A 26,334-nucleotide genomic window follows, 5' to 3' on the forward strand; every position below is an offset into this window, starting at 1 on the left:
TATAACCTGAAAGTTCTCTAGTTCCACTAGAGAGAAATCATGGTGGCAGGTTTGGGGGCAGCCTGGGTGAGACTAGTCTAGAAATCAACTGGTACACTGTGGAAGGTGTCTTCATGGAGTTACATGCAATTTTCAGAATAAATCAGATATACCTTTAGAAGTATGAGTAGATCTCAAAATACTGCACTGAGAGAAAAAGCAAGAGAAGGAATAATACAAGTAACACCATACCGTTATATAAACTAAAAATAACACAAACAATATATATTTTATACAAACACATAAACAAAAAGAGATACACTGAACTCATTAAAATCATTGGCTATAGTGTGGGGAGAAAGAGAGGAAACAAATAAATGAATGAATAGTGGCCCCTCCCCACAGCCCTTTCCCAAAGCACAATGGAAACTGTTTTTGACAGGATCACAAAAAAAAATAACAATATCCTTGACAGGAAGACCAACAATGATCACTGATTGATTGCCAACCATGTACCCTGCACTGTGTCACATGCTTTGCCTACATCTACTCCCCTGTGTTTCTACAACCCCCGCCATGAGGAAGGTATTGCTATTAGCTATGTTTCATAATGAAAAATGGAGAGGTCCACAGAGGGATGTGACTTGCCCAAGGATACACAGCTAGGAACGGGAAGGACTGAGTCCTGAACCTGGCTAGTCAGCCTCCAGACCCTCTTCTTTAACACCACTTTCTATGCTGCCCATGGCACCCCATGTGCCTCTGACTTCGACTCTGCTCCACTCCAACTTCCTCCTCCTCTACCCTCCACCTTTCTGCCCCATGGCTCTCCTGGGGTCCAAAGACTCACATAGGCACCTGCATCCTTAGCTCTCCTCATCTTTTCCCACTTCCACTCTGTGCTTTTGTTCTCCAGTGAAATTAGAAGGTCTCTAGTCTGCCTTAATTCGCAGAATAATTGTTTAGCATTCCTCCTATAGGACTATGGGTGTAGTTATTAATGTGGTACTTTTTCTCTTCATTTTCCCAAATTTGATTTCTCTAAGCAGGTATTTCCTTTGCAGGAAAACTCCTGAACTTTACCATGAAGAATTACAGAACTTGCTGAATCACCAGATGATCAAGGGGAACATAATGGCTGCCACTTCAAGTATTACTCCCTGTAGAAGAAAATGCTGGCACTGGAGGAAACCAATGGTTAGAGGATCAAACTCATTGAGATTTTGCTTCTTCGATAAATGATTCTCAGTAGAAAATATGGCTGGCAAACACTTCTCTTGGTTAATAAGGATATGTTAAAAATATCAACTATTCTGTGTTCTCATCCCAAAACTACATGACTTATGCCTCAGGGTCCCTCTGTTCTTGTATAGATTGTGAGCAAATGACCACAGAAATCTAAACAAGGGGATAGATACCTCAAGGGCAGTTCTATTTATAACCTGAGGGCTCTCCGGTCATTACCAGCTGAATGTGTCATGTGAGTGATGTGGCTTTCAATACACCAGGATCTGGTTTGAGAAATTAACAACCATAACATAAAAGAGAGACTACTATTCAAAGAATATGTATTGAGTGCTCGCTTCTGCAGCACATAAACTAAAATTGGAACGATGCAGAGGAGATTAGCATGGCCCCTGTGCAAGGATGACACACAAATTCATGAAGTTTTCCATATTTTTTGGAAGCCAATTTGATAATAAATTATATTTTAAAAAATGAATAAATAAATAAAACAAAAAAACAAAGAAAATATATTGAGCACAATACTTGGAGTAATGCCTGGCCACAGTAAGGTTTCTAAATAAATACTCTACAAGCACTAACTTCTCTATCTCATGATAAACTTAGGAAGTATACCCCCATTTTAATGACAAAGGAACCGAGGCTTAGAGAGTTTCACATAATTCCACAGTGAAGATTCTACTAGAACAAACTGCATAGATCCTTATATAAAACATACAGATAGGGTCCTAGGGAAACACATATATACACACACACATACACAAGACTGAGAAAGGATGAGGAAATACATGCTTATGTTAATATATGTTTATTTCTTATGCTTTAATGCTTTTGCACTTTCCTAAAATTATAAACTGAAGACTAATGATATCACTCAGGACTAAGGACATTTACTCAACATAATCTAGAAGTTACAGTCATTTGCTCCAATTTCTTCTCACTTCTTAGGACACAGCATAACAAGAATGAAAAGAATAGAGTGAGAGTCTTATCAGAAGTTCTTAAATGAACCCCAGGCAGCATGCATTAATAAATTAAAAAGCCTCCCAAACTCAGAAATTCTAATGCAAAACCAGAATTAGGAACCATCTGACTCAATTATCTTCTTGAGGTCCCATGCAACACAGAGATCCTACAATTCTAAAGAGAAAATTATTTATATCTGATGGCACTATTTGCTCAGTGTGGATATGTCTTTTCTTCAGATATGAGAGACTGAAAGTGTCTATAGAAATAAAAGAAGTGGACAGAGATTTAACATGAGGGTGAAATTGTTTAAGGGGGAAAGAGGAGATGAGAAGAAGAGACAAAGTGGAAACCTCCACTGAACTCATGCTGGTGGGTTCAAATCTGCTCCACCATAACCTGCACACATACATAAAATGACATTTGTATGATGATAACACCACAAAGGAAGAGGTAGATGGAGCTATATAGAAGCAATATTGAGCATTAAAATTAAGATGGAATTAACATGAACTAGATTATTATAAGTTAAGATGTTAATTGCAATCCCTAAGGCAATCACTAAGGAACTAACTAAAAAAATATAGTAAAAGAAATGACAAGGGAGTGAAAATAGTACACTCAAAAATATTTAACATACAAGAAAAATCAATAATGGAAGAATAGAAGAACAAAAAAGACAAGACAGATAGAAAACAAATAACAAAATGGCACAGGACAATCCTACCTTATCCACAGCTATGTGAACATTAACATCAAAAAGAGATTGGCAGAATGAATAAAAACACAATCCAATTAGATGCTGTCCACAAGAGATACATTTTTAATTTTTTTTTTAATGTTTATTTTTGAGAGAGAGAGAGACACACACACACAACAAAGTAGGGGAGGGGCAGAGAGAAAGGGAGACACAGAATTCGAAGCATGCTCCAGGCTCTCAGCTGTCAGCACAGAGCCTAACGCAGGGTTGAACTCATGAACTGTGAGATCGTGACCTGACTCTTAACCAACTAACCCACCCCGGTGCCCCAAGAGATACATTTTGGATTCTAAGACACAAATAGGTTGAAAATAAAGGATGAAAAAAGATGAGCCATGCAAACAGTAACAAAAAGAAACCTGGAGTGGCTATACTACTAGCAAACAAAACAGAATTTAGACAAAAACTGTTACCAGAGACAAAGGATTTAAAAAAAAATTTTTTTTTCTTTTTTAATTTGAGAGAGAGCGCTGGTGCAAGTGCGAGATGGGTAGAGGGAGAGGGAGAAAGAGAATATTAAGTAGGCTCCATGCCCAGCATAGGGCCAGACGTGGGGCTCAATCTGACAACACTGGGATTGTGACCTGAGCCAAAATCAAGAGTCAGATGCTTAATCGACTGAGGCACTCAGGCGCCCCCCCCCCAGGATATTTTATAATGATCAAAGAATCAAACCATCAAGAGGGCATATAAATATAAAAATTTTTGCAACTAAAAATAGAGCCCCCAAAATTCATGAAGCCAATTAGAGAGAAATAGACAATTCCACAATAATAGCTGGAGATTTTGGGGCACCTGGGTGGCTCAGTCAGTTAGGTGTCCGATTTTGGCTCAGGTCGTGATCTCAGGGCTTGTGAGTTCAAGTCCCGCGTCGGGGTCTGTGCTGAAGGCTCAGAGCCCGGAGCCTGTTTAGGATTCTGTGTCTCCCTCGCTCTCTGCCCCTCCCCCGCTCACACTCTGTCTCTCTCTGTCTCTCAAAAATAAGCATTTAAATAAATAAATAAATAAATAAATAAATAAATAAATAAATAAATTTTAAAGCGCATACCAGCCAATGCAGCAATACTTCCAAGGGTGTAAAACACTGCAAACATCTTTAAAAAAATAAAAATAATAATAATAGCTGGAGATTTCAACATCCCCTTTTCAATCCTGGATAGAGCAACTAAGCAGAAGATCAAAAGTAAAGTAGAAGACTTGAATAACTATAACTATACAGACATCACAGACCCCACTAGACATCTACAGAACACTTCATACAACAATAGCAGAATTACACATATTTCTCAAGTGCACGTGAAATATTCTCCAGGATAGACTATATCCCTGACCATTAAAAATGTCCAATAAATTTAAAAGGATTGAAATCATACAAAGTATGTTTTCTGATCACAATGGACTAAAATTAGAAATCAATAGAAGGAAATACCTAAGAAATAGCTAACAAAATTATTGGCAAATACCTAACAAACCTATGTATACATTTTCCTTGCAAGCCAGTAATCTCACTCCTCTAAGAATCTACCACTCTGAAGAGACACCTCTGTACAAAAATATATATGTGTGAGGTGCCTGGGTGGCTCAGTTGGTTGAGCGTCCAGCTTTGGCTCAGGTCATGATCTCATGGTTTGAGTTTGAGCTCCACGTCGGGCTCTGTGCTGACAGATCAGAGTCTGGAGCTGCTTCGGATTCTGTGTCTCCCTCTCTCTCTGCCCCTCTCCTACTCCTCTGTCTCTCAAAAATAAATAAATGTTAACGATTAAAAAAAAAATGTGTGTGTGTGTGTGTGTGTGTGTGTGTGTGTGTAGTTATTCATTGCAGCATTGTTATTGCAAATTACTGAAAACAACCTAAATGTCCATGTATAGGAGAGTGGTTAAATACACTATAGTACATCACACAATAAACAACAAGGCAGCTGTAAAAGTGAATTAGAAAGATATCTATGAGCTGATATGCAGAGTTTTCCAGGGCATTCTGTAAGTGGAGAAAGCAAAATGCCAAAGAGTATCTACACTACACTACACTTGTGTAAGAAAGAAGGGGATAAAATAAAATACATCTGTATCTGCTCATTTGTGCAAAGGGAATACAGAGAGGGTAAACTAGAAACAAACAAAAAAAAGGTTGGTTACCTGTAGGGAGTAGGTGGGGAAATGACGGAAAGAAATGGGGAATGGGAACAAGACAGTAGGAATGAGGGGGGAGTAGCACTTCTCTGAGCGTATCTTTTTTGGTACAGTTCTCTTAAAACCACAGTTATGGTTCACATACACAAAAATAAACAATTAAACCCAACCAGGATGTGGGGAACTCAAAATGGAATACAAACACTAACCACTGCACTATCTGTGCAAATATTTGTTAATATTTCTGTATATTTCCCACACTGAAGGGATAGGGAAGAAGACAACCAACTTAAGTAACTTTGTAGATCAGTATCTTGACTGGCTACTGTAAGGCTAAAGACAACAAGAATTCTACATAAACGCTGCATTCCAGTTGGTAACTGGTGAGGGAGAAGATGCCAGATTTCGTGGGGGACAGAACAGATTTGAGACGACGATTGCATTTGAAGAGTAGATGTGCTGTAGGCAATTGGGAGTGGCTGGAGCTCCAAAGAATGTCAGGGAGAGCCCTCCACCCTCACCTAATAGATTGGTCTTTACTTCTACCTTAAGAAATGACTCCTCTGGAGGCTCCATTCAAGAGAAATGGAACTCTAATCCAAACAGCAGTAGAGGACAACTCACTTCTTTTGCTTGGAGATGTTTTGTTTTACTTAGCAATTTGTAGAGTCATATTTATTAGCCAGTCGGTAGGAGACATTTATTTATCGTAGCTGCCAACAAGCTGTAGTTGTTTAGACTACAGTCTACAGTTCATTCTTGGTCTTTTATGACATTTATTTACTTAAGTGACATAGCCTTTCCTTTATGGCTTTTAGACCATATCTTCTTGGGAAAGTCTCCTCACCATGAAGGATATAAACATATTTTCCTAAATTTCATTCCAACATTTTCATCATTTTACCCATTTAAAGCCAGGCAGAATTTAGCATGTATTTGTTTGGAGTTAGTCTGTTTCCTTCCACATGGATCCTCAACCTTATTGAACATTAACCTTTTCTGTGGAATGCCATTGACTTTTATGTATACCTGTACTTCACTATTTGATGAAAGTGGATTTATAAAAAATTATTTTTGTAAGACAAGTCTATACCCAACCATTCTTTTTTAAAAAATGGAGCACCTGGGTGGTTCAGTTGGTTGAGCATCCAACTTCAGCCCAGGTTATGATCTCAACAGTTTGTGAGCTGGAGCCCCAGATCCTCTGCCCTCCCACCCCCCTTCTCTGATCCTCTCCCTCTCACTCATACTCTCTCTCTCAAAAATAAATAAACATAAAAAAATAAAAATAATTTTTAGGGGTGCCTAGGTGGCTCAGTCGGTTGAGCATCCAACTTCGGTTCAGGTCATGATCTCATGAGTTAATGAGTTTGAACCCTGCATGGGTCTCACTGCTGTCAGTGCAGAGCCTGCTTTGGATCTTCTGTTCCCCCCCTCTCAGTCCCTCCCCTGATCATCCTCTCTCTCTCAAAAATAAACATTTGTAAAAGAATAAAAATATTTTTTTTACTGGTTTTAAAATATTTATTCTTCTGCATACAAGACCTTCATTCTAAAAGCTTTGCCCATGACTGATGTAATCCTATTCCAACGCCACAATTTAAATTATTGTAGCTTTATATTTAATATCTAAGCGTTACCTCATTACTACTATTTCTTAACATTTTCTTGCCTGTTTTTTTTTCTGTCAAGTCATCTTTAAGAATATTTTTTGGGGATGCCTGGATGGCTCAGTTGGTTAAGTGTCCAACTCGTAATTTCAGCTCAGGTCAGTATATCATGGTCAGGAGCCCACTGGGCTCTGTGCTAACAGCACGGAACCTGCTTGGGATTCTCTCTCTCAAAATAAATAAAGTATTTTTTAAAAAAGAATATTTTCTTAAATATTCCCCAATCTCATTTGGAATATTGATTATAATTGCCTGGATGGTGCTTGAAATGCTCTGTAATCTTGATCTGGGTGATGGTTACTCACACGTACATATATATATTTAAATTTATTTTATTTTACATTTACTTATTTTTGAGAAACAGAGTGAGACAAAGCGGGAGCAGGGGAGGGGCAGAGAGAGAAAGAGACACAGAATCCAAATCAGGCTCCAGGCTCTAAGCAAGCAGTCAGCACAGAGCCTGACGCGGGGCTCGAACCCACAAACTGTGAGATCATGACCTGAGCCGAAGTCAGACGCTCAACCGACTGAGCCACCCAGGCGCCCCTACATATATATATTTAAAAGCTGCATACTTAAGATTTGTTCACTTTGCTGTATGCATAACTGCATAAAAATTTTAAAATAAACATATTTTTGATACTTTTGTTTCATTTTGAGAAATCTCTGCTCTTATTTTTAACTCTGCCTTTTAAATAAATTTTGTATTTAGTTTGCTTATTTTTTATAACTTGTAGAGATGGAGGCTTTGATGATTTTTCAGCTTTATTCTCAAATTTTAGGTTTTAGCAGTGTCCTTCAATTTAAAGCAAATTATGCCTAAGTACAATGTACATACAGAATCCACATAACCATAAGCAAGATGAAGCACCTCCTCAGTACTGTTCTTAGTAAATGTTTTCTATTACTATTGTTACTTGTCCTTTGTCTCTTATGTATGGGCACCCTAGTGGTGGGGAAGGGGTTGGAAATGGGAGAAAGGGGAGGCTTCTGGGATTCCATCTTTATTAGAGCATGGATTTTTTTTTTCTTTTTGTCTTCTCACAGGGTTCCCATGGGGAAAATTTGTGCCTGTTTCTTGAACTTTAGTTCATGTCAGGGTCTGGAATTTAGGGAAAGAGCTGGTTTATATAGGGTTCCTGTCTTTTGTCCAGCTGGGTTGTTAGCTGGTTTCTGGGAGTCTCCCTGGAGTCCTGATGATTGTTCCAGGGAAACTGGGGGAATGGTAATGCTATCTATGGCTCTTATCTCCTGGATCATGGTGGTCATTACATTGCTGTTTTTTTTGCTGTGTGTCCTAGAGCAAGGGCTTTACTGAGCCATCCATCTGTGTCTGAGAGTTTTGCAACTTACTAAGGACAGTTGTCTTCCATCATGGGTCTAGGATGACCAGCTGACCTGCTCTGTTGGGACGGAGGTATGGTCAGAATGACTGGGGCTTTCACTGTCCATCTTCTGAGATTTGAAGTTTTGTTCAGACTTGCTGGCAGTCTACCACATCCTGTATTTAGGGAAGTTTTCCTGGCTTCCCCACAAACCCCCCCCACCCCCACCCCCACCTTTCTAGGAGTCTTATTGCTTCATATTCTGTGCCTGGTCAATTAACTTGCTGACACTCATTCACTATGTGCTTTACCCTATGCACAGTTTGAGTTGCTGCAATTCCCTTTGTCTGTGGCTCATGGTAGGGTGAAATACTTTTCATTTGTGGAGTCAGGGTTGGGAGTCTGGGGACCCTGGAGATTAGCGATTTATGGGTGAGGGTTTAGAGGTCAGAATCTATGAGTCAGGATTTAGGGATTAAAGGTTGAGATTAGGGCAGGATTAGGAGGTTAGAAGACAAATGTCAGGGCCTCAGGATCTAGAACCAGGTCTGAGGTTAAAGTCTGAGAAGTTCAGGGACTAGGGCTTGGGTTACAGTTGGAAAGTAGTGTCAAAGGAGTTAAGGTTAGAGGGGGACTGGGGGTGGATTAGATGTTAGGGCTGTGGCAAAGGCCTAACGTTTAGGACCTGAGTTTAAGGACCAAAGGTTACAAGGTCAGTGTCAGAAGAGAATGAGTCAGGGTCAGGGTCAGAAGAGCTAGGGTTAGATTACAAGAGTCAAATCACTGTCAGTGATGGGGCTAGAGGTCAGGATAAAGGATTTAGAATCACGGTTAGGTGCTAGGGTTGGGATTCATTGGGGTTAGGGAAGCAGGGTGAGGGTCACTTCCTCTTTTTCCTTGCTGTGGGCAGATTCTCCAGTCAGAAGGAAGGCATTAGGTTCTATGGTCACATAAGCCCTAAGCCCCAGGGGATAGATGTCAAGGTTTCATGCTAACTATTCCATTGCATCCCACTTGATCATGGCAACACTGGGCCCTGAGGCTCAAGGGGTCAGTAGGAGAGAGATGCCGAACTCTGTCTCCTGCGGGCACTTCCTCATATCTGAAAGTCAGACTCTAGAGTCCCCTTTACTTGGCTCAGGGGATCACCTTTCCTCCTCCAAAGCAATCTGGACACACACACATACACACACTTTCACACAGAAGTATCTACACATGCAGGGAGGACACACAAGGATTAGAGGGCTCCTAGCCAGATTTTCCTCTCTTTAATAAACCCAGAAGAAAGGCTGAGCTAGAGCAACAAAGATAGGTACAAGTCCAGAGGGAAAACAGAGAAGGGTTATGAGAAAGAGAATGCTGGGAGAGGGTGTTACTTTAGATGGTGAAATCTGGCCAGGCCTCTCTGCGGAGGACACAATGCTGAGTGAACCAAGCAAATATTGGGTAAAAGAGTGTTCAGGCAGAGTGAGAACCTCCTGTGGTGGTCTTGAGGTGGCAACAAGGCAGTGGAATGATAAGCATGAAGGGAGAGTGGATTGTGAAGGAATATTGGTCAGCAAAAGCCAAGTCACGTGGTGCTTTAAGGGCCATGGCAAGGAGTTTGGCTCTTGTTCTTAGCAGAGCAGCAAAAAATGGCAGTGCTTCAGGCAGGAGAGTGATGGGACCAGTTTTATGCATGAAAAAGATCTGAGGGCGCCTGACTGGCTGGCAGTGGAGTGTGCAACTCCTGACCTCAGGGTTGTGAGTTCAAGTTTCACGTAGGGTATAGAGATTAAAAATGTGTTTTTGAAAAAATAAAAAGATCTGACGGCTATATGAGAAACAAGCCACAGAAGGGTAGGGATAGACAGTACATGAAGAGAGGAAGCTGGCTTGGGCTAGGAGATGGCCAGAGGTGATCAGGTAACCAACCTACAGCTTAAGGTTAAAGAGACAGGTTTGCTGAGGGATTACTGAGGGGAGGCAAACAAAAAAAAGAAAAGAAAAGAAAAGAAACTAAGAATCATGCCTGAGTTTTTGGAAAATTGGATGGCTGGCAGGAGTGGATCTCAGAGGATCGAAAGTTCTGTTTGTAACATTTACAGCAAAAGAAAAAATACACACGTCATATAAAAAGTGAATGTGAAAGTATTTAAGTGTATTTTTTTTTAATTTTTTTTTTTAACATTTATTTATTTTTGAGACAGAGAGAGACAGAGCATGAACGGGGGAGGGTCAGAGAGAGGGAGACACAGAATCCAAAACAGGCTCCAGGCTCTGAGCCGTCGGCACAGAGCCCGACGCGGGGCTCGAACTCACAGACCGTGAGATCATGACCTGAGCCGAAGTCGGCCGCTCAACCGACTGAGCCACCCAGGCGCCCCTAAGTGTATTTTTTTAATGGAAAATTTTTGTTTTGGCAGTTTTTTTTTTTAACGTTTATTTATTTTTGAGACAAAGAGAGACAGAGCATGAACAGGGAAGGGGCAGAGAGAGAGAGAGACACAGAATCTGAAGCAGGCTCCAGGCTCCGAGCCATCAGCCCAGAGCCCGACACAGGGCTCGAACTCACAGACCGCGAGACCATGACCTGAGTTAAAGTTGGACGCTTAACCAACTGAGCCACCCAGGCGCCCCTGTTTTGGCAGTTTTGAGCAGAGATAGTGATTCAAAGTTAGACAGAAACTTCTATCAACATTTTTTGTTCTCTAAAGTAAATGTCCTCTCAGTTATGATCCACTAGGTTTGTGAATATTGTAAACTTGACTAAACTAATCCTTGGGACTCATTCTCTTGATTAAACAGGCCAGTGAATAAACTGGATATGAAATGGGCTCCAAATATTTTAAACAGTATCCAGGATTCTCTTGCTTTCTGGCATTCTCTGCTGCCTAATATTCAGGGGTCTAAATACTGCTATACAGGCATTGTCCCCCAAACAACATTCAAGTCATGTTGCTACGTTGGAAGGAGACCAAAGTTCTCAGGGCCAATCTGGATTAGAGCTGAGTCTGGTTAAAAGGGAGAAGCTCAGGGGCGCCTGGGTGGCGCAGTCGGTTAAGCGTCCGACTTCAGCCAGGTCACGATCTCGCGGTCAGTGAGTTCAAGCCCCGCGTCGGGCTCTGGGCTGATGGCTCAGAGCCTGGAGCCTGTTTCGGATTCTATGTCTCCCTCTCTCTCTCTCTGCCCCTCCCCCGTTCATGCTCTGTCTCTCTCTGTCCCAAAAATAAATAAACGTTGAAAAAAAAAAAATTTAAAAAAAAAGGGAGAAGCTCAGAGATTCTGACAAGGGAAACAGCACACACCTGGCCTGAAGACGATACTGCTTACAAAGGACACTGATAGATATTATTTATGCAGAGACAGCCTGACACAGACACCTCATCTGAACTCCTGAGGTCTTCTGGAGAACCTATAAGCAAGTGAAGTTGTGTTATTTTGTAATCCATCCAGTTGCCTCAGGGAAGAATACTGGCTTCTTTGTTGGCTGCCAGCTGGTCAGCAGTTTACCTACAGGAAACAAAAGCCACAATTTTGACACAATCTGCAGTTTTTCCTTCTCTCTGTACCCTTTCTCTTACATAAATCCTGTTTTTGCCTTTGCCGGATTAAATCAATCACTGTTTCCCTTTATATACAAGGGTTTTTTTTAATGTTTATTTAAGTAATCTCTACACCCAGCATGTGCTTCAAACTCACAACCTTGAGATCAAGAGTTGCCTGCTTTTGGGGCACCTGGGTGGTTCAGTTGGCTAAGCATCCGACTTTGGCTCAGGTCATGATCTCACCATTTGTTGCTTCGAGCCCCATGTCGGGCTCTGTGCTGACAGCTCGGAGCCTGGAGCCTGTTTCGGATTCTGTGTCCCTTCTCTCTCTGCCCCTCCCTCCACTTGCACTCTCTCTCTCAAAAATGAATTAAATGTTAAAAAGTTAGAAAAAAAAAAAAAAAGAGTTGCCTGCTTTTCCAACAGAGCCAGCCAGTCACCCCCTTTATATACATACATAAAGTCTGAAAAAACTTAAGTCTGAGACAGAAAGTGAGCAGGGGAGGGGCAGAGAGGGAGGGAGAGAGAATCCCAAGCAGGCTCTGCACCCATGGGGCTCGAACCCATGAACTGTGAGATCATGACCTGAGCCAAAAGCCAGAGATGGACACTTATCCAACTGAGGCAACCAGGTGCCCCAATATACATAAAGTTTTTATACTATTCTCTGACAAAGGAAGGTCTTTGACCTTACCTTCTCTCTGCATTCTTTCCCATGATCAGTTCCTCACTGACAGATTTCCAACCATCACCACTTTGATAACTCCCACCGAACTTGATCCAACCACCACCAAGCTACTTCTGCTTGAATGTCTTACCATCACTCCAAACTCACCACATCCCAAATGAATGCATTCTCTTAAGTCAACCTCTTAACCATTTCCCAAACATACATGTTGAAACCAGAGTTATTTTTTCAGTTCTTGGACTGACTCCTTGAGTCCATGGGGAAGGATTTCTTCTAAACACTCCTGGCCTCAGGGCGCCTGGGTGGCGCAGTCGGTTGGGCGTCCGACTTCAGCCAGGTCACGATCTCGCGGTCCGTGAGTTCGAGCCCCGCGTCGGGATCTGGGCTGATGGCTCAGAGCCTGGAGCCTGTTTCCGATTCTGAGTCTCCCTCTCTCTCTGCCCCTCTCCCGTTCATGCTCTGTCTCTCTCTGTCCCAAAAATAAATAAACGTTGAAAAAAAAAAAAAAAAAAACTTTAAACACTCCTGGCCTCTTGCCACACCTCTCCTCTCCTGGCTGAATCTTCTTGGCCTCTTCTTCCTTTCCTTCTTTTGGGAACCCCCTGCCCACAGGTTCTGCTGCTCTGTGTTGTAAGTTTTACAGGAACAGGCTCTGCCCTTTGGCAGGGCTGGAGGATGTCGTATTCAAAGGAATGTTAGGATCTGATGATGTGGCAAAGAACATAAGAAAAAGGAGATCCAGTGAAGACTGTGGGGAGCGAAACATCACATACAAGTTGAGGCCCTGATGGGACTAGCACTTGAGGCATTTCAAACACGGCATTTCAAACACTTTTCAAGTTGGCCATGTTGAACGCCGGGTACTTTGTTCATAGGCAAGTGTTTTTATAAACCTGATTTTACATGTTTGTTTGTTTGTTTGTTTGTTTGTTTATTTATTTATTTATTTATTTAGATAGCAAGCACAAGTCGGGGAGGGGCAAAGAGAGAGAATCCCAAGCAGGCTCCACACTGTCAGCACAGAGCCAGACACAGGGCTCAAACTCACAAACCATGAGATCATGACCTGAGCCGAAATCAAGAGTTGGGACACTTAACCAACTGAGCCACCCAGGGGCCCCATAAACCTGATTTTATAGACAAGCAGGGATGAATGAATACCTTAATGAAATGCCAGTCACATGTTTCAGCAAAGGCACTGTCTTTGTGCAAGCACTATGGTTTATGAATATAAGAGCTAAGGTGTGGGTACTGACCTTGGCCTTAGCACAGACCTACTGCCTTCCCTTATGGGACATCCGCAAAGCCTAAGCAGCAGAAAAGACCCTAGCAAGCAGGCCCTGCTGAGGCATAGATTTGACTACAGGAAGTCTTTCTCTACACACACCTTTTAGATATTGGGGCAAAACAAGTATTTGGTCCTTTACTGTTTTTTAGCTAGTTTGACAGGCCAGCTTTCCTTAGCTAAGGAACACAAACATGTGTAAGCTCCAAACTTTACTGGTAGTCCCAGCCCAGCAGGCAACATGAAAAGGCTGTCCCCAGTTGCATCTGAGCTAGACTCAAGGCCAAAGGACAAAACCAGAACAACTCATGTGGTGTTTTTCTACTTGGTTTAAGGGTCAGTCCCCACTTGCTGGCCTGTATGTCAATAATTCTGGCTATGGTTTTATAGTTCTGACACTTACAATGCAGCTTCAATCTTAAAAAGGTGGTGGATTTTATTTATAACAAAAATGCCCTTATTAGAAATAAAATATGTCATCTTTCTAGACTTGAAGCAGAAAAACACTCAATGAAATTATCGTAGCCACAAAGGTTAAGAAGGAAATGAGAAAAGCCTGCGCCTGAAACACTGTCTTAAGGAATCACATATGCTCAGGAAGTCCAGAAAGAAACAGAACTTTGGAAACCTGCTACATCAGATTAGAAGCAGTACAAGAATTAAAACAAAAGAAAAGAGAGATTTTCTTAAAAGAAAGTTCCTATCTTGGGAAACAACTGAGAGATAAATCTCTAGGGCACAGCCCTGCAAGCTCATTCCTTCTCCACTCTCTGTAGCCTAGCAAGGAGCTGGCTTTCTCTCCAACAATAAAATGTGAGAAATTCACTGAGCCTTCTGGAAAGGAGTAGGGGAACCTAGAAAAAAAATGCCAAAAGAGAAGCGTCTGAAAGAAAGGCTACTCCCCACCTGACACATCCAGAAGTTGAAGACAGTATCTTGAACAGCAGAGGTCTCAATTCTCACTGGGTCCGTGAGGCAGCAAACTTTAGAAAAATAGCAGCTTTAAGTTAAAAAAAAAAAACCAACAGGAAGAAAGAAACCACCAAGAGTGATTTTCAACTGAAACTCGTGTGGTAAAGGACCACCTTCCTGCCCCTCAATCCACAGGAGGCAAGTGTCCCGACCAACTCCACAGCAGAAGGCAGTGGCCACACAGGACTGCTCACAGCAGGGCTGGGTATGCTTGTCATGAGAGCCCACCCTCAATGCAGCCTGGGGATGCCAGAAACACAGAACCCAAAGGAGAAATGGTATTAAGAAACTTGAATGTGCTGGATAAAAAAGAAAGGCATCTCAAAGACCTGGTTGGGGCTGCCACACCATCTTAAATATGTTGATGATGAAGGCCACATCATCTTAAATGCCACTAGGTAGACAAGACACAGGTAGATGTGCCCAGGATACAATGAACACGGGCCATAGTTAACCTCATAATGGCTGATTCTCCCAATTGAGTTTAGACTCAGAAGTTGGAGACTGAATAACTGGTACACAATTAATGGAGTCCCAGGGAAACTGAACCAAGACCTTTTCAGCCCATTTACCTTCCTTCACATATCACTGAGTATCAAGATCTTTTGGCAGGTTTCTAGGGACAAAATCTGTTATGAGCTGGAGAGTGGTCTTTTCTAAATTTAAATTTGGCGGATGTGGCACAATACTGTGATAATTTTGTATGTCCTGTTAACGATTTAGATTCTTTTTGTTGTTGCTTTAAAACTTTTAAGAGACCTGGCATTGAACTTTGGCAGCACAGAATTAGAAGGCAGGAGAATTTGGTTCTCACAGTTATGTTCTCCAACAGCTCCATCAGTATTAAATAAGTGGGCAGTTGGTCTCCACCTGTCTACCATTACTCCGTTTCTGTTGATTCTGAGCCCAAATTCAGAAAGAGTGTTATTTATTGGGTCTCCTCCTAAAATCACACCTGCCCTTACTTTCATCATGTAGGCTTATTGCTGAGGATAGTCAAAGCAACTATAAGATATGAACTAAATAAAGCCTTCTCCTGTGCATGTGTGTGGTGTGTGTAGGACAGAAGGCAGAAAGGTGAACTAATGGCCATGGTCTAAAAATTGGCCAAGTCCCTATAGTCCAAAGTTATGTTAACAAACATAAAGGTAGAAAACAGGGGCACCTGGCTGGCTTAGCCGATGGAGCATGCCACTCTTGAATTCAGGGTTATAAGTTCAAGCCCCACATTAGGTATAGAGATTACTTAAAAATAAAACCTTTAGGGGCACCTGGGTGGCTCAGTCAGTTAAGCAGCTCTTGATTTTGGCTCAGGTGGTGATCTCACGGTCTGTGAGTTTGAGCTACTCAGCAAGGAGCCTGCTTGGGATTCTCAATCTCTCCCTCTCTCTCTCTGCTCCTCCTCGGCTTGCGCGCACGTGCTCTCTTTCTCTCTCTGAAAAATATACTTTGAAAAAATAATATATAAATAAAACCTTAAAAAAACGTAGAAAACAAAACTGGGACCTGGTACACTTTGAAAATAAGAGTAAAATCTGATGTTTGGTCAGTAGCACATGGTTAAATTTACTCTCATCCTGTAAAGGCAGAAATGGACATGTGCCTTCACCAGCCAGACAGGTGATGAATGGCCTTTCCCAAAGACGTCTGGTGGAAACAAGCTCCCAAAACCAAAGATCTGCCTTCCAACATTCCAGGCGTGCAACACCTGTATATTTGGCAGGAGAGTCAGTTAAAAATATGTATATTTAAGTTGATGACAGTTATGGTTTATTTTCACTCTAATTCAGTGACTCCCTCCAAGAAAAAATGTTATCACCCTTCCTCAACCAGCCACACCGTCCCTTCTCCATATGAGACTACTCACCAAGAATACACTCAGTTCTCATCTCCTGACCCTGCACTGCTTCAACAGACTCCTTGGTAACCCACCGCACCCCAAGTTCCTTAGCGACATGTTCAAGGCCCTTACGACTATTTTCTCTCATGACCCATGTACACCTGGACCCAGCCACGCATCCTCCGTCACCATCCCCACACTGGCTGTGCTCTCTCGTGTCCGCGGATCGCTCAAGACTTTCAATGGCTGCCTCTGCCCTCGCGATCGGGAGCACCAGTTCTTCGCCTTTCACGTACCTCAGACAAGTACTGGGCAGCAACCATGTGCCACGCACCATCCTAGACAGAAAAGTAAGACAGAACGAGTCAGGCAAGGCCCGTCCCAGCGGCCCCGCTAGCAAGCACGGCCCACTGCCAGGCCACCACCTCCCCGCGCACTGCGGCCCGCGAACTCCGGCCTGGCCCTCCCTCCCGCTTGAGGGCGCCCGCGCCCGCGCCGGCTCCGAGAGGCAGTTCCCGCCCGAGACGGCTCTGTCCTCTCGTACGGCAGGGGCAAGCGCTGGAGAGAGAGACAAGGGCCACCAGCAGGGCCGGCCCTCGTGCTGCATGCTGCGGGCCTTCGACCCGACCGCTCCCACAACGCGGTCTCCCCGCGGGATCCACACACCTGGCCTCCGCTTCCGGCTCGGTCCGCGGCTTCACGGTAAGGACCCCCGGCAGGGCTGCCCGGCCGAACGCCCGAAGGACCCCGCTTGGGCCTCACAGGCTAGCTGTCGCGGTGCCTGGTGGCCGGGCGCCGCGGTGGAAGACCAGGTGCATCTAGACTTGAACTCCATCCGGGCTGGGGCGCGAACAGCCCAGAATCTGGGATGGGCTTAAGCCTGGGTACAAAGGACAGGAGTCGCGCGGCTGCAGGCCTAGAGAAGGGGGGGTGGGGGCAGCGAGGAGAGGGGCGGTGTCAAGAAATGGGGGTGAGTGCCTGGGGGATTGGAGAACTGGGCCTCGGGTGTCGGGGTGAGGGTAGAGAATGGGGAGCTGAGACAGAGCTGGGGGAGGGCTGCAGGTCCCCGCTTTGCCTAGGAGGACGAGGGGCTTTGCCGCCGCCCTCCCGGAATCGGAGGAATGGGTGCCTTCGGTGTGGCGGCGAATGCCTAGGCAACCTCCCAAATTTATGATTCTCTGATGGAGTGACTTTTAAGTTGAACAGATTTCTTGACCTGTCAACATTTGTTGTAAACCGAGGGCCATGACAGTCATTACTTAGTTGGCATTAGGAGAGGAAACACATCGTTCCCTAGAGAGCCCCTAGCAGCTTGGCCTTGGTATAGCTGGATGAGATTCATTCATTCATTAATTCACCAAATACTTTTGAGAGCCAGCTATGTGCTAGGCACTCTGCGTAGGTACTGAGAATAAAACCATGAGCAAAACAGATCCCTGCTTTAATGCAGCTGGCCTAAAGGGTGAAGACATAACTGAAGAAGAGGTCCAAGAAGATGTAATAGGGGAAGTGAGCTAAGATCTAGTGGGTGAGGGGCCCAGGGTGGCTCAGGTCATGATCTCAGAGTTGGTGTGATCGAGCTCGCATTGGGCTCTGCGCTGACAATGAAGAGTGTGCTTGGGATTCTCTCTCTCTCCTCTCTGCCCCTCCCTCCCCCTTAAAAAAAAATCAAAAAACAAAAAATATTAAAAGAAAAGATCTAGTGGGTGAATAGGAGGTAACCAGAGGAAACACATTTTGGACTGTGAAAAGGTCTCAGGCAAAAGCTTAAGGTGGGGACTGATATGATTAGATTTGTATTTTTAGTTCACTGGCTGCTGTGTGGAGAACAGATTGTAGAGGCTGGCAGGAGGAGAAATTGAGAGGCCATCGAGGAGGCTGTTGCAGAAGTCTGGGGAGGGTTGATGATGTCTTGGACTGGGTGGTGGCCCTTGAGGAGAGGATTGTATGGATTTGAGATCTATTGCTTAGGCAAAATTGCCAGAACTTGGTGATAACATGGATTTGGAGGGGGTGGGAGGTGAGGTGTCAAGGTTGTTTCTCCCTAGATATATGGTGAAGATTCCGCTTGTTTTTGGTTATTCACAACCTGAGATGCAAGGGAGAGTGGGTTGGCTGATCTTGCACTAGTTAGGCTGGACTTCGTTTTGTGGTTTGAGTAAGCAAGCACTGCCTTTAACGTGATCATCAGGCTACTTTCAGCCTAAGGGAAATGAGGGTGTTGTCCAGACTGTCCCTGTGTGTGTTCATGGAAGCCTTCTCCATATTTGTTGGCAAATTTAGGAGCTCCACCAGATAATCTTTTGAGACCTAGTCTTTAGTCCTGAAGAGATGATCAGTTTCTCACATGTGAATAAAATTTCACAGTTGAGAGAGACCTCAAATTCTCTTAGTCTGGTTTATAAAATACTTTTATATTCTTTATATCATGTCCACAATTATTTTTTTTTAATTTTTAATGTTTATTTTTGAGAGAGAGAGCATAAGTGGGGAAGAGGGAGACACAGAATCTTAAGCTGACTCCAGGCTCTGAGCTGTCCGCACAGAGCCCGACGTAGGACTCGAACTCATGAAATGCGAGATCATGACCTGAGCCGAAGTCGGACACTTAACTGACTTAGCTACCCAGATGCCCTGTCCACAATTATTTGTTGAACTCTTACACCATGCTAGACACTAGAAATACAAAGATGGATAGAATAAGACTATATAGGTTCATTTAGTCAATAAAACTGACCTTTGTCCCAGGCAGTGTTTCAGCTGCTACAGATACAAAATGGTTACAACTAGTCCTTGACCTTGGAGTTGCTTGTTCACAAGCTTTGCCCTGAGGACAACCGAGTGTGTTAGAGAATTTGATTTGGGGGGCGCCTGGGTGGCTCAGTCGGTTAAGCGTCCGACTTCGGCTCAGGTCATGATCTCACAGTTCGTGAGTTCGAGCCCCACTTGGGCTCTGTGCTGACAGCTCAGAGCCTGGAGCCTGCTTCACATTCTGTGTCTCCCTCTCTCTCTGCCCCTTCCCTGCTCATGCTGTGTCTCTCTCTGTCTCAAAAATAAATAAACATTAAAAAAAATAAAAAAATTAAAAAAAGAATTTGATTTGGGCAGGGGATGTCCTGACCTATCTGTAAGATTAGATAAGAGATGGTAGGTATCCAGCAGACTTTTTGGGGGGATGTCCTGGGAACATCCCAATTCTTGTCCATCCAATTTTCCAATTCTAGAATCGATGGGAGAGCACTATGGGATAGAAGGCCTTATGAGTGGAAACAGTTATTGTACCTTTGTGGCCAGGCTGTTTAGCAATGTAAATTGTAAATCCTCTAAAACACCAAGAAAAATTAGGAAGGGAAGGGAATATTGCAGAGACAGGTAGAGTTTAAACTTGAATTTCTCCTGAATGGGTAACTTCTTTGTACGTAACTGCCACATGCTTTGGGAGTGTCAGGAATGAGATCCGCTGTTAGCTTGAAAGGCTGCATGGCTCTGGAGGAGGAAGGGTGGGGAGCACAGCACTGAGGAGTCCCTAATCCAGCTTTCTGATGGCAGGAGTGAAATGACCTCGATCTTGAGAAGCCCTCAGGCTCTCCAGCTCACTCTGGCCCTGATCAAGCCTGATGCGGTTGCTCACCCCCTGATTCTGGAGGTAAGAAGGAATCTTAAGCCTCTACTGTATGTCCTGGGCACTGCTTCTGTTTCCTGTGCCACAGGGCCACTTGTGAAGACTGACAGCACAGTCCTGTGCAAGATGCCGTGGAAGTAAAGCTAGGAGCCATGGACTCTGACCCTGAGAAGACTAAAAATCTACTGGAGAATTGGGGCAGATAAAAAATATAAGGATCCAATAAAGTAAGAAGAACCAAACCTCTAGACAATGTGTGTATATTAGTTTTCTATCGCTATGAAACAAATTGCCACAAATTTAGCAGCTTAAAACATTTATTATTTCACAATTCTAGAATTTAGAGGTGCAGGAGGTTCAGCTGAGTTTTTCCTCAGGGTCTCATGAGGCCAAAGTCAAGGTATCAGCAGGCCAGGTCCTTATCTGGAGGGTCTGGGGAAGAATCCACATCCAAAGTCATTCAGGTTGTTGGCAGCATTTGGTTCCTATGGTTCTAAGACTGAGGTCCCCATGTCCTTGCTGGCCTTCAGGCGAAGACTGCTCTCTCAGTTTTTAGAGACCACTCACATTCCTCATCACACAGCTCCCTCCATCTGTAAGACAGGAACAGCGTGTTCAGTGCTTCGAATGCTTTAAACCTGACTTCCTCATTAGTGCCTGGCCAGATAAAACTCAGCTTTTAAAGAGCTCATGTGATTAATTGGGCTCATCTGGATAATCTTTTTGATTCAACTAATAGCAACCTTAATATCCCTTTTGCCATGTAATGTAACATAATCATGTTGCATGGTATTCAGAGCCCTGTAGAGTAGGGTGCGCAATCTTGGTGGGACTGGGGGAGGGTCATCATAGGGTCCTGCCGAGGATAGTTTGATAAGTACTCGCTGTGCAGCACTGCTGGGAAAGCTCACCGTGGTGCGGAGAAAGACCAGAGCAGTCAGGAATGGTGGCCTGCAAGTGCGGGGACCTGGCCAGCAGGAAGGAAGGGTAGACTTTGGTCAGTGCACAGGAGGGCAGGTGTTCCACAGAGGGAGATGCTGAGGCAGGAACGCGGGTGGTGGATCCGAGGGCCACAAGCAGGCTGGGGTGACAGGACGAGAGAATTGGAAGAGGCGGAGGGCAAGGAAAGTACAGCCTTGAGCACTGGCCTAAAGTAGTTATACCTCATTCCATGAGTAAAGTTCTGACCAGAGTGGGACATATAAATTATGGTGTTTTTAATCTGTCATGTGTGATGGTTTGGAGAGAGTGGGACAAACTCAAGGCAGGACCACTATCAAGAGATTTGTATGATGATCCGAGAGGTGGGTTGTGTGGGCTTCAGCTGAAGGGAGGGGCCGAGATGGCACCAGAGGCTCATGTTCTAGCCGTGTGACTGAAGGTCTTTACCTCGCCCCACCTTCTTTCTCTACTGACCCAACACAGGACAGACCATCAAGTCCTGGGCTCTGATGGGTTCTTTTGGTCAGCCTGGATTTCCTTTTCACTCAAATGGTCACTTTGACTGATTTTTAAAAAATGTTTATTTTTGAAAGAGAGAAAGAGAGTGCACGTATGCCCATGCGCACGCGCAGGAGAGGGGTAGAGAGAGAGGGGAACAGAGGATCTGAAGCCGGCTCTGTGCCCACAGCAGACAGCCCGATGTGGGGCTTGAACCTGTGATCCATGAGATCATATCCTGAGCTAAAGTCAGGTGCTTACCCGACTAAGCCACCTAGGCGGCCCATCCTTTTGACTTATTTGTATCTTTTTTTGTTTTGTTTTGAGAGAAAGAAGGGGTACAAGTGAGTGAGGGGCAGAGAAACAAAGGGGGGCAGAGAGACAGAGGGAGGGTGGGAGGGAGAGAGACACAGAGAGACAGAGAATTCCACGAAGGGCAGAGAGAGAAAGAGAGAAAGCCAGGGCTCACTCGAAGTGTGGCTGTAGCTCACCTGAAGTGGGGCTCAAGCTCATCTGATGTGGGACTTGAACTCATGAACCGTGAGATCATGACCTGAGCTGAAGTCAGACATTTAACCAACTGAGCCACCCAGGCACCCCATCCCTTTGACTGCTTTTTATCTTTGACGTGGTGTTTATCCAGGCTGTTCATCAGCAGATTCTGAGCAACAGGTTCCTTATTGTACGAATGAGAGAACTTCTGTGGAGAAAAGAAGATTGCCAGAAGTTTTACCAAGAACACGAAGGTAGGATCAGCAGTCCTCTGAATGGGAGGCTTCTCTGTCCCACGAGGTGTGCAAGGACACATAATGGCAGGCTGTCTCTGACCTACCAACTGTAAAGTTATAGCCATTTTCTAAAGTCTGGCTTTATACACAAACTTTTCATGATTGCCAATCTTTTAAAAATATTTTCTAGGAGGGTTCTACTTCGTAGCCCAACCGGAAATTTAGTTTTATGTCCTGATGATATCAGTAGGTATAGGGGATGTTTACTCTGTCGGACATTGTCCTCATGCTCATGGTTTGTCTGAATTTTCCCCACAGCCCTATGAGGTAGGTACTGTTAGGTCTCCAGCACATGGATTAGGAACCTGAGCTGGGGAAATTAATGACTTACCTGAAACTGCACAGGCTGTAAGTGGCAGAGCCTGTGTTCAGACCCAGGTATATCAGACTCCTTGTTCCTTTTTTTCCAAAATGGTTTTTATCATTCCAAGTAAGGAGACCTAAGTACAAAAAGTGCTCTTGGGCACCAGTGTCTGGATGAAATTACTCTCTCTCTTTGCAGGTCGTTTTTTCTATCAGCGGCTGGTGGAGTTCATGGCCAGGTACTTCTAATTTTGGTTTGGGCATCTTTATCCACCAAGATTTATCTCTGTTGCTCCTAAACTTGTTAATTTCATGTGACGCTCTTTGAAGTTGTAATCGGTGTTAAATGTCTGAAGAAACATGGGCTTGGAGCCATGATTAAGCCAACACTGACCTGGTGGCCACCTGCCATGGTGCTTATTGGTCCTGTGGCTATAGAAGAGTATTGTTGAATGCTACTTAACAACTCTGCTGACCTCTGTGGCCTTTTGCATGTACACAGCAGGGGCCTTCCATCACCTCCTGTTTGAAGCAGTGTTGGTACTGAGCTAGAAAGGCAGGGTAACCCTCAGGGTGGAATGTCCCTTTATTTGTGCCCTGCTCACAGTTTGCCCTCCTAGACCACATAGTCGGATTCCTGACACCTGCTCCTTTTGTACACAGTGGGCCAATCCGAGCCTACATCCTTGCCCGCAAGGATGCCATCCAGCTTTGGAGGACACTGATGGGACCCACCAGAGTGTTCCAAGCACGTCACGTGGCCCCAGATTCAATTCGTGGAAGTTTTGGCCTCACTGACACCCGCAACACAACCCATGGCTCTGGTGAGTCTGCCTCCCCTGCCCTCGGCCACAGTGAGGGAGGATGATTTGGGGCTGGTGGTCAGGCCCTATGAGGGAGTTGAGAGGCAGGTATCCCGCCATGAACTCTCCTCCCTCCAGGCGTTTCTGGCCCTGTGTGGCCGTCTGGGCAAACGTGGCCCCAGGACCGAGGGTCAGCAGGACTAGAGGCTCAGGTTTCTGAATCTGACTCTAACTGCCTCTTACCTCCTTCCTGCACTCCCTATGAGAACCCCTTCTCTTTCTTACCTTCTCTTACAGACTCTGTGGTTTCAGCCAGTAGAGAGATCGCAGCCTTCTTCCCTGACTTCAGTGAACAGCGCTGGTATGAGGAAGAGGAGCCACAGCTGCGCTGTGGCCCTGTGCGCTATAGTCCAGAGGGAGGCATCCACTGCGCGGCCGGAGCAGGAGACCCGGGACCAGCCTGCCGCAGGCCTGTGGGTCTGTGAAGACTGGTGGAATTGCCCAGGCTTCTCTTGGAGACCTCGTAGGACCGGGGAGGCCTGGGGATCGTGGCGCCATCTCTGCCGGGCACCACGCCTACCTGAGGATCTAGCTCCTCACTGCCATCTCCTCTAGAATCTAGCTGTCTATCTACCTCTTTTCCAGAACGTTCATGGGTGGTTCAGAGGAATAATGGCTCCTCTTTTTTCCTGAGAACTAGTCATCTTTTTCAAAGAAGAGTTTGCCTAATCGACTTGCCTGAAAAATGCAGTGACTCTATATAAGCAACATTTAGCCTACCTTCTTCAATCAAAGTCAGTCTACTGAATCCTCAAGGCTAGGAGCCCTACTCTAGGTGTTTTCTCTCTCTCCTTCCATGGAGTAATTAAACCTTTCCTGAAGCCAAGTTTCCGGTCTGCGCTAAATGGAAAGAATTGTGTAGAAATCCCCCAGGAGGTTCACACACAGTGTGCAGCTTGTCTAGTGCATAAAGGCACCCAGCACTGAGTGTGGGCACGTGGTATAGGGCTGCATCCTGGGGGAAGGAGCACCTTTTATTTGAATAAAGATGTGTCTGCTAGCAGAGGCATGTTTTTATGATTCACTTTTTTTCTGATTTGCACAAAGCAGTCAAGTTAGCCATGTCTCTGTTGTAGCTGAGGATGACAGTTATCTATTGCTGCATTACACATCATCTCAAAATTTATTGGCTTAACACGATAATGGTCTATTTTTAGATGTCTCTGGATTGGTTGAGTGGTTCTGCTGGTCTGACTTGAACTCACTCATATGGCTGCATTTGGCAGATGGGTCAAATATGGTCTTTTATCCTGAGCTTCTTCATAGCATGGTTGTTTCAGGGTTCTAAGAGGTCAGGCCCCCATTCGCAAGCTTCTGCCTATATCATGTTTGCTAATATCCCATTGACCAAAACAAGTCATGTGGCCAAGCCCAGAGGCCATGTGGGAAGAGACCACATGAGGGCACTGATACCGGGAGGTATGAATCATAAGGGGCCATTATTATGACAATCTACCATACTGGGAGTAGTGAGGAACCTTAAATTTATATAGGATTTGTGAAAACAGATATTTGCACAAGCTAACAAAGGAGATGAAGAGATAGCCAGAGAAAGAAGGAAAAAACCAAGGATGTGTGGATCAGGAAAGTCAAGACAAGAGAGTGTTTCTGGAGAATGAAGCAATGTTGAATGTTGAGAAGTCCAGGATGAAGCCTTTAAAATACCTCTAAATGTGACAGCACGGAGGTCACTGTGACCTTGGCAACAGCAGCATCTCTGTGGCAATAAGGGGCTTACCTCACATGGAAGATAATGGGCTAAAGCATTTATGCTGTTGTACTACCTTTGGGCTTAGAGTGACATGCCTAGGAGTCTTACATCTGAATCTAGAAATGTACCTGCATATGCTCCCATCTTCTCTTCTCTTCCTGTTACAACACAGGAAAGGGCCCTGCTTCCCATGAAGTCAGCCCTTCCACGTGCTCTGAATCCCATCTTGCTCTTTTGGTTTTCTAGTCTCTAGTACACTTTTACCTCTCTCTACTGAGTCCGTTTTAGTGTCTCCCACTTTTCAAAATCTTTCTAACCTCACTTTCCCCTTCAGCTACCCGTGTTTCTTCCTCTCTGGACAAAGAACCCACATTAGTTGTCTATGCTAACAGGCTCATCCCCCTTGTCTCAGCAGCCCACTCCAGTGTGGCTTACACACTAACCCACCGGAAGAGACTGGTTTCTTCATGCCTTTGTCACTGTTGCCCAGCACAGTGCCAGACATAGGAGTCATTGCTTTGTTAATAGAACTAGGCTATTCATACTCTGGCTTTTGACATCACTTAGGATTCCTCCATCTCTGAAGTCTTTAAATCCTACTTTTTTTTTTAAGTTTATTTATTTATTTTGAAGGGGGGGGGTAGGGCAAAGAGAAAGAGGGAGAGAGAGAGAATCCCAAGCAGGCTTTACTCTGTCAGCACAGAGCCCTGTGTGAGGCTTGAACTCATGAACTGCTAGATCATGAGCTGAAACCAAGAGTTGGATGCTTAACTGACAGCCACCCAGGCACCCCTAAATCCTACTTTTATTTTTTTTTAATTTTTATGTTTATTTACTTATTTTGAGAGAGAGAGAGAGAGAGAGCACAAGCAGGTGAGGGGCAGAGAGAGAGGGGGAAAGAGAATCCCAACAGGCTCTGCACTGAGTGCAGAGCCTGATGTGGGTCTCAATCTTGAGAACTATGAGATCGTGACCTGAGCTGAAATCAAGAGCTGGTCGCTTAACCGACTGAGCCACCCAGTTACCCCTAAATCCTACTTTTAAATCATAGTCTTCTGTATCCCTCTGTCACGTCTTCTAAATCTAGACCATTCACTAGTCCACTCTCCTAGGTAACTTTTTCATATATTCTCTCTCCAAATCTCCAACAACCTCTTCCTTCTTTTTCACTGTCTAGCTGTTGACCCTGCTTCCTCTTTCAGGAAGATAACAGAAACAGTC

The 26,334-nt window shown here is 44.4% G+C and overlaps 2 protein-coding genes, 1 long non-coding RNA gene and 1 other non-coding gene across 10 annotated transcripts in view; 2 read left to right on the forward strand and 2 right to left on the reverse strand.

Moving 5' to 3' along the window:
* FBXW12 (F-box and WD repeat domain containing 12) overlaps positions 1–16,881 on the reverse strand; it is a 76,815-nt gene extending 59,934 nt beyond the window's left edge. Inside the window, exons 1-5 of one of the 4 annotated variants that reach the window (XM_086698313.1) lie at positions 16,683–16,881; positions 15,818–16,254; positions 14,481–14,557; positions 12,820–13,037; positions 12,437–12,577 (exon numbers count right to left, since the gene is read on the reverse strand). The gene's annotated coding sequence lies outside the window, so the exon portion shown is untranslated. Of the gene's footprint in view, positions 1–12,436; positions 12,578–12,819; positions 13,038–14,480; positions 14,558–15,817 lie in introns of all 4 variants that reach the window. The other 3 variants (XM_086698316.1, XM_086698314.1, XM_086698315.1) reach the window with 3 other exon arrangements.
* On the forward strand, positions 1,555–1,661 carry LOC112853070 (U6 spliceosomal RNA). The gene has a single exon (XR_003222878.1). It is a non-coding gene; the product is annotated as a U6 spliceosomal RNA (small nuclear RNA).
* A 165-nt stretch (positions 16,882–17,046) lies between the features above and the next one.
* On the forward strand, positions 17,047–24,407 carry NME6 (NME/NM23 nucleoside diphosphate kinase 6). 4 transcript variants are annotated; one of them, XM_025916091.2, is made up of 6 exons: positions 17,047–17,088; positions 19,936–20,032; positions 22,092–22,194; positions 22,739–22,778; positions 23,203–23,363; positions 23,640–24,407. In XM_025916091.2, exons 2-6 carry the CDS (start codon positions 19,943–19,945, stop codon positions 23,825–23,827), a joined length of 582 nt encoding a protein of 193 aa, XP_025771876.1. In that variant the 5' UTR covers positions 17,047–17,088; positions 19,936–19,942; the 3' UTR covers positions 23,828–24,407. The 4 variants fall into 4 exon arrangements, with proteins under 4 accessions (XP_025771876.1, XP_025771875.1, XP_086554448.1 ...); XM_025916090.2 differs by lacking the exon at positions 17,047–17,088 and adding an exon at positions 17,103–17,198; XM_086698322.1 differs by lacking the exon at positions 17,047–17,088 and adding an exon at positions 17,150–17,270.
* The window catches only part of LOC147583614 (uncharacterized), a 31,853-nt gene continuing 25,826 nt past the window's right edge, over positions 20,308–26,334 (reverse strand). Inside the window, exon 2 of the long non-coding RNA XR_015248398.1 lies at positions 20,308–20,601. This is a non-coding gene — a long non-coding RNA (uncharacterized LOC147583614). The remainder of the gene's footprint in view (positions 20,602–26,334) is intronic.

This window comes from Puma concolor, chromosome A2 (genome assembly GCF_028749965.1).
Source record: "Puma concolor isolate L17-30 chromosome A2, mPumCon1.1.hap2, whole genome shotgun sequence".
In the NCBI taxonomy this organism is placed as follows: Eukaryota; Metazoa; Chordata; class Mammalia; order Carnivora; family Felidae; genus Puma; species Puma concolor.

Excerpts from the sequence above, each read along its gene's own strand:
- NME6 (XM_025916091.2), top strand. The coding sequence starts at position 19,943 with ATGACCTCGATCTTGAGAAGCCCTCAGGCTCTCCAGCTCACTCTGGCC. Across the intron at positions 20,033-22,091 it reads CTCACCCCCTGATTCTGGAG|GCTGTTCATCAGCAGATTCT; the intron begins GTAAGAAGGAAT and ends GTGTTTATCCAG. Across the intron at positions 22,195-22,738 it reads GTTTTACCAAGAACACGAAG|GTCGTTTTTTCTATCAGCGG; the intron begins GTAGGATCAGCA and ends CTCTCTTTGCAG.